Source organism: Microcaecilia unicolor, chromosome 2 (genome assembly GCF_901765095.1).
Source record: "Microcaecilia unicolor chromosome 2, aMicUni1.1, whole genome shotgun sequence".
Lineage (NCBI taxonomy): Eukaryota > Metazoa > Chordata > Amphibia > Gymnophiona > Siphonopidae > Microcaecilia > Microcaecilia unicolor.
In genome coordinates, this window is record NC_044032.1 from 12,741,457 (window position 1) to 12,753,872 (window position 12,416).

Sequence of the window (12,416 nt, forward strand, 5' to 3'; positions counted from 1 at the left end):
ATCCACAACTCCAGAGTCGTGAGGCAACTGAGTGCGCATCAGCTCTGGGTCCCCATGGATCCGGTACTGGGACTCGATCTTCTTGGGAATGTCGGGATTACTTAATGGCTTGGTCCAGTTCGCAAGCAATGTCTTGTTCAGGACATGGTGCAAGGGAACAGTGGACGCTTCCTTAGGTGGAGAAGGATAGTCCAGGAGCTCAAACATTTCAGCCCTGGGCTCGTCCTCCACAACCACCGGGAAGGGGATGGCCGTAGACATCTCCCGGACAAAGGAAGCAAAAGACAGACTCTCGGGAGGAGAAAGCTGTCTTTCAGGAGAGGGAGTGGGATCAGAAGGAAGACCCTCAGACTCCTCGTCAGAGAAATATCTGGGGTCTTCTTCTTCTTCCCACGAGGCCTCACCCTCGGTGTCAGACACAAGTTCACGGACCTGTGTCTGCAACCTCGCCCGGCTCGACTCCATGGAGCCACGTCCACGATGGGGGCGTCGAGAGGTAGACTCCCTTGCCCGCATCGGCGAAGCTCCCTCCGCCGACGTAGTCGGGGAGCCCTCCTGGGAGGTGGCCGCAGTCGGCACCGCACGGCGGGTACCGACGTCGGGACCCTCACCCCGGGCGATGGGCCAGCCGGCGCCACGCTCGGACGGTACCGGATGCGCAAGCACCGCCGGTACCGCGAGAGGTCAGGGCACAACAGCTCTCCCAGAATCTCTGGGCGAACGGCCCGGAGGCTCTCTTTCAGAGCGGCTGCAGAGAGAAAGGCAGGGAGGCGATGCAAGGCGTCGACGTCAGAACCTGTTCCGGGCGTGGAGGCTGGTCGGGCTGTCCAGAGTGGAGCGCATCGACACCTCCTGAACAGAGGGTGAGCGGTCCTCTCGGTGCCGATGCCTGCTGGGTGCCGACTCCCTCGGCGACCCAGAGCTCTCGGTGCCGACGCGGGGGAGGAGACCGGTGTAGATGCTTCTTCGACTTCTTCCGAAGCATGTCACCGGAGCTCCCCGGCACCGACGAGGAGGACGTAGAATCCATCCGTCGCTTCCTCAGGGCCGAGGTCGAAGCAGGTCGATCCCGGGGGGGCTGTACCGCAGGAGCCCTCAGGGTAGGGGGAGACCCACCCGAAGGCTCACCACCACCAGCAGGGTAATGGACAGCCCTCACCTGCACTCCACCCGATGCACCACCGTCCGACGACATCAGGAGACGAGGTCCCGGTACCACCGACGTCGATGCAGCTATCCGATGTCTCGGCGCCGATGCAGAGGGCCGATGCCTCGATGCACTCGATGCACTGGCGGCCAAGGATGAAGGTCTGGACGCTGATGACGTCGATGCACACGATGACCCCGGTGCCGATGCCGACGAAGAGCCCGAGAACAAAACGTTCCACTGGGCCAATCTCGCTACCTGAGTCCGCCTTTGTAACAGGGAACACAGACTACAGTTCTGAGGACGGTGCTCGGCCCCCAGACACTGAAGACACGAAGAGTGCCTATCAGTGAGCGAGATTACCCGGGCGCACTGGGTGCACTTCTTGAAGCCGCTGGAAGGCTTCGATGTCATGGGCGGAAAAATCACGCCGGCGAAATCAAAATCCGAAATGACGAATTTGGAGCACCAAAACTTTAAGGGAGAAAATCTCGACCGAGGCCGAAAAGAGGCCTACCCCGACGACGAAAGAAAACTTACCGGGGCAAAAACTGGAAACACGGGAAGGGGCAAACGAAACCCAAGGGGGTTTTCTGAGCACTTCCCGAACAAATTTAGAACTTTTCCGAAGAAAAAACACGTCTATCTTTAAAACGGACGCGCGAGGTCGACTCTCCGGGGCTCGACACGACAAAAACACAGCCGTACCGAGTGCGGACGAAAGAAGACTGGCCGGCTCGAGCCGGTTTCGGGCGGGAAGACGGTCGCGCATGCGCGTGTGCGCGCGGGCGCGCGAGGACTAGCAAAGGACTTTGCTAGAGAAGTTTCCGATTGGAGGGGCTGCCGTGGACGTCACCCATCAGTGAGAACAAGCAGCCTGCTTGTCCTCGGAGAACATACCTCGGAGGTAGGGTATTCATTATGGATTAAGAACGGTTGAAAGATAGGAAGCAGAGAGTAGGATGCGTGGCCAGTATTCTCAGTGGAGGAGGGTAGTTAGTGGGGTCCCGCAGGGGTCTGTGCTGGGTCCGTTGCTTTTTAATGTATTTATAAATGACTAGAGATGGGAATAACTAGTGAGGTAATTAAATTCGCCGATGACACAAATTATTCAGGGTCGTCAAGTCGCAGGAGGAATGTGAACGATTACAGGAGGACCTTGCGAGACTGGGAGAATGGGCGTGCAAGTGGCAGATGAAGTTCAATGTTGACAAGTGCAAAGTGATGCATGTGGGTAAGAGGAACCCGAATATAGCTACGTCTGGCAAGGTTCCGCGTTAGGAGTTACGGAGCAAGAAAGGGATCTGGGTGTCGTCGTCGATGATACGCTGAAACCTTCGGCTCAGTGTGCTGCTGCGGCTAGGAAAGCGAATAGAATGTTGGGTGTTATTAGGAAGGGTATGGAGTCCAGGTGTGCGGATGTTATAATGCCGTTGTATCGCTCCATGGTGCGACCGCACCTGGAGTATTGTGTTCAGTACTGGTCTCCGTATCTCCAAAAAAGATATAGTAGAATTGGAAAAGGTACAGCGAAGGGCGACGAAAATGATAGTGGGGATGGGACGACTTTCCTATGAAGAGAGGCTGAGAAGGCTAGGGCTTTTCAGCTTGGAGAAGAGACAGGCTGAGGGGAGATATGATAGAAGTGTATAAATAATGAGTGGAATGGATCGGGTGGATGTGAAGCGACTGTTCACGCTATCCAAAAATACTAGGACTAGAGGGCATGAGTTGAAGCTACAGTGTGGTAAATTTAAAACGAATCGGAGAAATTTTTCTTCACCCAACGTGTAATTAGACTCTGGAATTCATTGCCGGAGAACGTGGTACGGGCGGTTAGCTTGACGGAGTTTAAAAAGGGGTTAGATAGATTCCTAAAGGACAAGTCCATAGACCGCTATTAAATGGACTTGGAAAAATTCCGCATTTTTAGGTATAACTTGTCTGGAATGTTTTTACGTTTGGGGAGCGTGCCAGGTGCCCTTGACCTGGATTGGCCACTGTCGGTGACAGGATGCTGGGCTAGATGGACCTTTGGTCTTTCCCAGTATGGCACTACTTATGTACTTATGTACTTATACTTATTCCCTATACCCCTGCCCATAATCTACCCTCAGCTTAACAAAATCTTCTTCTTATTCCCTCCTACCATGCGGTAGAGTTTGAGACAGTCTCTTGCTTTAAAGTAGTTTCCTTGTCCTTTTCGAGTAGATTTCCCCTCAACATTAGATTGGAGCAACCATACAAAACATACTATTCTATGAAAGTATTAACCTGACTAACATCACATGTAGGTCTCAGCTGCTACCAATCTCATCCCTGAGTTCTGATCTCTGCTATCCTTCTACTCCTTTCATGAAATCACTGGGGATAATTTGAGAGTGGGAGACTCACCCAGAGGCAGTTGTGACCTAGTCAATAGGAGGAGGGTGCTAGTATACAGAAGTGGCAGATGCAGGCTGACCTGAGCTGTGCTCGGGACAGACTAAGTGGCCGCGGGGTAACCCCAGGCAGGTGGCTAGGTGTTTCATGACAGAAAGGGATGGAAAGTAAGACAAAAAAATATTATAATTATAATGCCTCTGTATCACTCCAAGTGTGCAATTCTGGTTGCCATTTCTTAAAAAATATACAGCAGAATTAGAAAACGGTTTAAAGAAGGAAAAGCAAAATGATAAAGGGGATGGAACTCCTTTCATATGAGGAAAAGCTTAAGAGGTTAGGACTCCAGCTTGGAAAAGAGAGGGCTGAGGGGGGATATAATAAATGTCTACAAAATACCGAGTGGTGTAGACCGGGTAAACATAAAGAGATTTTTCACTTTTTTAAAAAGTACAAAGTCTAGGGGACACTCAAGGAAGTTACACGGTACAACTTTTCCTTTGCTGTTCCCCTTTTTTGGTTAACTTTTTATCATTTCCCAATTAGGCCTCAAGATCCCAGCTTTTTCCTCTACTACTGAGCTCTGGATAATACACCGTTAACTTATGCTGGATGTGCTTTATCTGACCTGCTAGGTCTCCCCTCTGGTCCATCCCCTGCCCTGCTTTTAGCCCAAAAGCAGATACTCACTGCAAGCTCTTGTTAAATGTGCTCTATCATACATGCTTGTACTCAGACTTACGGACTCTTCCCTCTGGCCCATTCCATCTTCCTTTTAGGCTTCAGATACTCACTGCTAACTCCTGCCGGATGTGCTCTATCGTACCCTCGAGGGCGCGGGTTCCTTTTGTTGCCTCGTCCTCCACAGCCTTTACTGTCTTTAGGAGGGATGTTACGTTTGTTACCATCACCTGCAAGGACCAAAGAGAAATTACAGTGTAACTCAGCATAGCACTTCTCATACACGAAAATATAGCAAAGGAATGAGACTAAAGGAAGCCCAAAGTGTATCATATTACAAGCTCTCTCTCTGTGAAATTCCTTAACTACGATTCAATGGCAAGTATGCCTTGTAGCGCTATAGAAATGCTAAATAGTAGTAGTAGTAAGTAAAAATATTCAAACAGGGAGGATTGGTTCATAATTCATTTCTGGGGTCAGGAAGGAAATTCTTAACTGTATACTATGCGTACCTGATTCCAGAAATGTACTACTACTACTTATCATTTATATATCGCTACTAGACATACGCAGCGCAGTACACTTGAACATGAAAAGACTGAGTCCTGCTTGACACAGCTTACAATCTAATCAGGACAGACAAATAAGGAATAAGTAAAAGTACTAAGGTGAGAATGATAAAACAGACACTGGTACTGTACAAGTGAATAGGGGTTAGGAGTTCAAAGCAGCATCAAAAAGGTGGGCTTTTAGCTTAGATTTGAAGACGGAAGCAGGAGACGTTCTTCAAGGATGGCACTTCCCTGATTTTCATCCACTCTGATCCCATTTAAAAACTCTCATGACCCCAGATGATAATGAAAAGATAGCAGACCTCCACTACCTTCCCCTAGCTCAGTCACTTCCTCCTTCTCCTCATTTATCCAAAGCATGAGGACAAAAGCAGAAGTGGTCGTGATAACTACAGTAAAAGAAGTCAGCACAAGAATCTGTGTATCGGTGTCACTAACAGATCCTAGTACCCTGCATGGGTTTCCAGTATAACAGGAAGGTCACACAGGAGGAGGGGATGGGGCCTGTGTGTACTCATGGACCCCAGCAGTCTCGCATGGGTTACAGTATAACAGGAAGGTCACACAGGAGGAGGGAACGGGGCCTGTGTGTACTCATGGACCCCAGCAGTCTTGCATGGGTTACAGTATAACAGGAAGTGCACACAGGAGGAGGGGAAAGGTTCTGTGAATGTCCCCTTGACAACTGCCACTGCTGGGCTGAAAGCAAGGAGAAGCAGCTCTGTTTTTCTGACCCGGCCACTCATGTCGTCCCCATTTCGGCTCCTGAGCCATAGTTTGGGACCCAGTGCTCTAGCACCAATTTTTACTAGTTTACCCTTGAGGGTAAAATCTCCTCTCTCAGTGGGCTTGGCCACCGTTTGGAAAACAGGATACTGGGCCAGATGAACCACTGGTCTGACCCAGTATGGCTATTCTTATGCACCTTCATCAAATTTTACCCTTGGTATAAACATCATCTTTTGGGCACTGTTGGGTTTCATTGGTCCTAACTATTTTCTCCCATCAGTCCTAAATCCACTTTGTTTATTGGAAAATGTGTACTTGCTGGAATCTGTTCCAGTTATATTTTTGGTAATCTGCTTTGGGTCAGGGTTGAGGGAGTGGGTGATTTTGCTGTACGTTCTAATGTATTGTATTGTGCATGCCTGTATCTATGGTAACTGAGGCGAGAGATTCAGTTTCATTTGTTTTCCCAAAAATTGGTTTTCTAGGGCCCTGCTGTCTATTCAGAGGAAGGAGTTAGAATAGGAGAGGTTTGTGGCATTAGCCCATATCCAATTACACCTATAGCAGAGATTTGTTGCAAATGAGGGAAAAGTCTCAACTACTACGGCTATTTTCACACATAGGTGTTCATTGTATAGCTCGTAGAAAAAGTCATCACTGACTCAAAAACCCTCAATTTTTGTATTTCTTTTTTTGTTTCAATTTTAATTACAACATATAAGCGTCTATTTAAGACTAAAAAACTGTTAAACGTATCAAAAAGCATGGAACTAATTCACTTATCTTGCCCAGTATTGCCGAATGTTATTTTCAATGCTGTGCCAATTTATTCTGATGAGGCGCTAGATCCAATTTAAGCTGGGAACCAGTGCATTACCCAGCTTAATTGGATCTAGCGCCTCATCAAGATAAATTGGCACAGCATTGAAAATAACACTCGGCAATACTGGGCAAGATAAGTGAATTAGTTCCATGCTTTTTGATACGTTTAACAGTTTTTTTTAGTCTTAAATAGACGCTTATATGTTGTCAATTAAAATTGAAACAAAAAAGAAAATACAAAATTGAGGGTTTTTTGAGTCAGTGATGACTTTTTTCTACGAGCTATACAATGAACACCATATGTGTGAAAATAGCCGTAGTAGTTGAGACTTTTCCCTCATTTGCAACAAAATCTCTGCTATAGGTGTAATTAGATTATCTAGCATAGTAGCAGTGTATCTGGTGTTGGAATTAGCCCATTATCCCCCAAATACTCTAACTGGGCATTTGCATTTATGTGCCTTGTGCATGTTTTAATTTACAGAATACCGACACTTTTACTCAAAGTACTGGAAGTTATGCGCACCCTTGCTGCCGTGCAGTTACTCTAAGTCTATGGCTGATGTAAGTGTAGACGTACAGGTTAGGTGCCTCTGCCAGGTTACCGCAGAATAGGCTCTCACCACTTAGTCATCAGGGCACCCACTTCCAGAACTGCCTCTTCTATGACGTGCCCTAACGTTCTCCCACTGGCCTCCTCTTACCTTGGCAGAGTTCTTGAGCTGATACACCACAGGGTCATCACCAGACTTGCCAGCTGCAGCCTTTGTAGCACTGATTAGGTCACCAAGAGCCTTTGCTACATCCTTCACGGCATTGATCAAAACAACCTATGAATATTAATGTTACATTACACATCACGGTAATTGACAGAGAACAACTAAAATACAGAAGAACTAGACAGGAATAGAGAAAAGAAGGCTGGAAGAAGAGACCCTGCTGTTAGCAGCACTTCACACCCCCCCCCCTTCCCCCATACCACACCTGGGGAAAAAAATATACTCTTAAAGGAACCCTCAACTCTTAAGAATCTTGGGGTCAAATATAAATTGCAGAATTATGAGTAGATTCAGACTTCACAGAGAAAATGACAGGTGTCACTTTCAGATCAACCAAATTATTGAAGCATCAGTTGACTCTGGTCCTCGAAAGCTCAGTATATATAGCTTTAAATATCAATAGAAGCTTAAATTTAACTCTATAGGTTGCTGCCAACCACTGATACACTGCCCAGGTCATTCTGTTTAGCAAGACGCAATAGTTGCACTGCAGTATTTTCTACAATTTGATGTCTGTGTAACACAAGTTTCTGAACACTATTATAAGAGCATTAAAATAACTGAGATATGGAGAACACCATAGTACTGTCTCCTGACAAGTAATAACTTAATGGATCTGATCTATCAAGAGAATAAAAACAAGCTCTTACTATAGCAAAGCTTCAAAAGAGAAACCAGAATCAATAATTACTCCCAGGACTGGAAGGGAAGTGCTCAAGACAATCGTCAGTCCTACTACAAATGGAGTAAGAGCAGGTATAGGTCTTGGCCTGTGATCTACATTAATTGACCTTTCTTGTGGATTTCATTTGAGATGATTAGTGTCCAGCTAGTGTGCAATGTGATAAACAGAAGTGAAAACAGATCAACTGAAGTGGGGTCAATGTAAAGTTTGTTGGATACGGTCACCTAAAAATAAGGACTAACTCAAAGTGATTGGATAAAGGCAGCTAATGGGCTATAAGTTACATAGCACTGGTGCCAGAACTGAGCCTTGTGATACTCCATTTGGGAGGATACATGAAGAAGAAAAAGAATTTCTTAGTAGTTTAAATGTTCTCCCAGGCAGGAATGAGGTGAACCAATTCAAAAATGGTACCAAACTCTTCCATAATCTTCCAACTGAGCAAGTAAGATGTGGTGATCAACCAAATAAAATACAGCAGTTAAATCTAATGATATGACAAATGCAAATCTGTCTGTATCCAAAAGTGGCATAAAATCACTAACCAAGGAAAACTAGGTATGTCTTCGTACTGTGATGTTTTGCAGAAGCCAAATTGGCATGGATGGAGTGAGTGTGTTTTTTTGTGTGAAGGACTGGAATTAGAGTAGTCAACTTTTTCAAAAAATTTAGAAATAAATGTATTGGAAACTTGGAGATAATTTTCTGGGATTTGAGTGTCTAAATCCTTCCAACATTGTGACATCCAGCCTTCTGTGAGGCTAGATTTGACCAAGCTCAAAACATGCCAAAAGTCCAAAGTCAGGGTTCTTGTCCAATTTGGATGACACAGAAACGATCTACGAACTAACCAGCTTCCGCAAACTACTAAAGACTCATTTCTTCAACAAGACATATCACTAAGATCATCACATGTGAAATCCCCCACATGTACCCAGAATTATCTTAAAACGTTTTCTTGTTATTTCACTATTATGCTTTATCATTATCACATAACCCAAAATCCTTCTGTAATACCAATTGCCTATTCTCTTCTCATTTCCACTATTCATGGTGTATTGTAAGCCACGTTGAGCCTGCAAAGAGGTGGGAAAATGTAGGATACAAATGCAACAAATAATAAATATAGACAAGCGTGGCTTGTTGAGCCAAGGGTTGAGCCAAGGGAAGCCAAGGGGAGGGACTAAAGTCTTCGGTTCAGACTGAAGCCTTTCTGAAGTAATTCCTCAATGTAGAAAGGGAGAGGAAAGACTACGTAAACAGAGAATTCAATAAGTGGCTCGAATCTCTGGCATAAAGAAGAAGGTTTTAGATACATAGAGGATGGGCTAGTAAGTGGAAAAATAACAGGCTGTACTGTAATGATGGGCTACATCTTTCTGAGAAGGGGAAAAATGATCCTTGGGGACAAATTCAGAGGGTATGTTTCTAGACATTTAACTAGAGGGTGGGGGTGACAAAAGGAAATAAGGGAATTCAGAAGTCACCCCAGAAAAAAAATGATGGCAGATGGAAAGGTTATGTAAATATAGAAAAACCATCCAACTCACTTAGCACGTGGAATGCAGTGAGTACAAATGCTCGTAGTCTAAGTCAAAAGGTTCAAGATATGCAAGACCTGATGTTGAGGAAAACTTGGATATTGTTGCTATTACAGAGACATGGTTCAATGATTCCCATGAATGGGATACGACCACACCAGGCTATAGGGCTATAATCTTTTTAGGAAGGATAGGGAGGGCCGAAGAGGTGGAGGGGCAACGCTGTATGCGAAAAAACAATATCAAAGTGGCTGAAATGCAGGGAACCTGAAGAAAGAAGAAGCTATATAGATCATCCTGGAAAGAGAAGATAGAACGTGTATCCACATGGGTATATTTACAGACATCCAGCTCAAATGGAGAAGCTGTACAAGGATCTGATAGATGATATCCAAGAGCTTGGTATGAAAGCGGAGGTTGCTATCCCTGGGAGATTTCAACTTGCCTGGTGTGGACTGGAACGTCATGTCGGCAGAATAGGAACGAGGTAGAGAGATCGTGGATGCCTGTCAAAGTGCCTTGTCAGACAAATGGTGACTGAACCCATGAGGGAAGGGTCGACGCTGGATCTAGTACTCAGAAATGGAGGAAGTGTTTCCAGTGTCCATGTGGGTGCTCACCTATGTAATAGTAATCATCACACAATATGGTTTGATATATGAGTAAAAGCAGAGTGCGGACTCACAAAACTCAAAGTACTGGATTTCAGATGTACTAATTTTGGTAAAATGGGGGCATACCTGAAGAAGGAGGTGATGGCATTGGCAGGCATAGGTGAAGTGGAAGCGCAGTGGTCCAAGCTGAAAGCTGCTATAAATATGACAACTGATCTTTACACAAGGCCACCAGACCATCAGGATGCACTGAGGTAAGTTTGGGGAGTGAGGTGACTAAATCTGATAGCAACACAGGGTTATTCAATGTTGTTAAATCACATGTGGACTGTGTGAAATTGCAGGAGGACTTTGGGAGGCTGGAATACTGGGCATCTGTGAAGAAACAGTGTGTTTTAAGTCTGTAAAATATGTTGGATATTCTCCTGTCTTAAATATGTCTGAAGTGTATTTCTCCTGTTTGGCCAGAAGATGGTCCATGTTTATGCTTAAAGCTTTTACAGAGGACTGACTGCTTTCTCTTAGTTGGCCCACAGATAATAGGTAGTGCCTGTAGTGATGTAACCTGTTTTTATTTGAAAACTGACTATTCTAGGCTGATTGGCTCAGAGTTTTGAAATTACCCAGCAGCTGCTGGCTGCTGCTTCAGTTTTCAGCCTGGGAAGAAAGAGAGATCTCTTTTCTTTTTGCTGAAGTTTTTGTGAACAGATATATGTCCTGATCTCCCAGGTACTTTCTAGGAATTATACAAGTGTTTAGTTAGTGTTATAATGATCCATATTTAGTTACCTGTATTGTTTGCCAATTGCACTATTTGTTCCACTGTTCAACTATTTTTGAGAATAAACATAATTGTTTGTTTGCCCTGTTTGTCTGGACTGATAAGAATCCTGGTGGTTTGTGTGTTGGGTCTGTGAGTGCTTTCTGGGAACTGTGGGACAACTGGGAGTGTGGCTCCAGTAACCTAGAAATCACTGGGGATAAATGGAGAGCGGGAGACTCGCCCAGAGAAGTTGTGACCCAGTCGGTCGGGAGGAGGGTGCTAGGGTAGAGCACAGCAGCAGGTACAGGCGGATCTGAGCTAAGCTGGGGGATAGACCCTCTAAGTGGAAGCGGGGTAACCTTCAGGCAGATGGCTAGGCATTTCATGACCGCATCCAAATAGTGAATGAAATTTTATGTGGACAAGTACAAAGTCATGGACATTGGAAGGAACAATCCAAAATTATTGCTACACGATGCTAGGGTTCACATTAGAAGTCACCGCTGAGGTAAATGATGTCATCCTGGAATAATATATTGAAATCTTTTCGCTCAGAGTGCAGTGTTGGCCAAAAAAGTAACATAACATAGTAACATAGTAGATGACGGCAGAAAAAGACCTGCACGGTCCATCCAGTCTGCCCAACAAGACAAACATATGTGTAAACCTTACCTTGATTTGTACCTGCCTTATTCAGGGCACAGGACCGTACAAGTCTGCGCAGCAGTACTTCCCGCCCTCCCAACCACCAGTCCCGCCTCCCATCACCGGCTCTGGCACAGAACCGTATAAGTCTGCCCTCCACTATCCTCGCCTCCCAACCACCAAACCCTCTTCCCCCCACCGGCTCGCCACCCAATTTCGGCTAAGTTTCTGAGGATCCATTCCTTCTGCACAGGATTCCTTTATGCATATCCCACGCATGTTTGAATTCCGTTACGTTTTCATCTCCACCACCTCCCGCGGGAGGACATTCCAAGCATCCACCACCCTCTCAGTGAAAAAATACTTCCTGACATCCTTCCCTGAGGCTGCCCCCCTTCAACCTCATTTCATGTCCTCTCGTTCTACCGCCTTCCCATCTCTGGAAAAGATTTGCTTGCGGATTAATACCTTTCAAATATTTGAACGTCTGTATCATATCACCCCTGTTCCTCCTTTCCTCCAGGGTATACATGTTCAGGTCAGCAAGTCTCTCCTCATACGTCTTGGAACGCAAATCCCGTACCATTCTCGTAGCTTTTCTTTGCACCGCTTCCATTTTTTTTAACATCCTTCGCAAGGTATGGCCTCCAAACTGAACACGATACTCCAGGTGGGGCCTTCACCAACGACTTGTACAGGGGCATCAACACTTCCTTTCTTCTGCTGATCACTCCTCTCTCTATACAGCCTAGCAACCTTCTCGCTACAGCCACCGCCTTGTCACACTGTTTCGTCGCCTTCAGATCCTCGGATGCTATCACACCAAGATCCCTCTCCCCCTCAGTACCTATCAGACTCTCACCGCCTAACACATAAGTCTCTCATGGGTTTCTACTCCCTAAGTGCATCACTTTGCATTTCTTCGCATTGAATTTTAATTGCCAAACACGTAGACACTTCTTCTAGCTTCCTCAGATCCTTTTTCATGCTTTCCACTCCCTCCTGGGTGTCCACTCTGTTGCAAATCTTAGTATCATCCGCAAATAGGCAAACTTT

At 45.7% G+C, this 12,416-nt stretch overlaps 1 protein-coding gene across 2 annotated transcripts in view; it reads right to left on the bottom strand.

The window, feature by feature from the left end:
• The window catches only part of TLN1 (talin 1), a 407,659-nt gene that overhangs the window by 30,698 nt on the left and 364,545 nt on the right, over window positions 1-12,416 (bottom strand). For both annotated transcript variants that reach the window (XM_030192770.1, XM_030192769.1), the window contains 2 exons: window positions 7,038-7,163; window positions 4,324-4,440 (listed from right to left, as the gene is read on the bottom strand). In XM_030192770.1, the coding sequence (XP_030048630.1) occupies window positions 4,324-4,440; window positions 7,038-7,163 (243 nt within the window). The remainder of the gene's footprint in view (window positions 1-4,323; window positions 4,441-7,037; window positions 7,164-12,416) is intronic.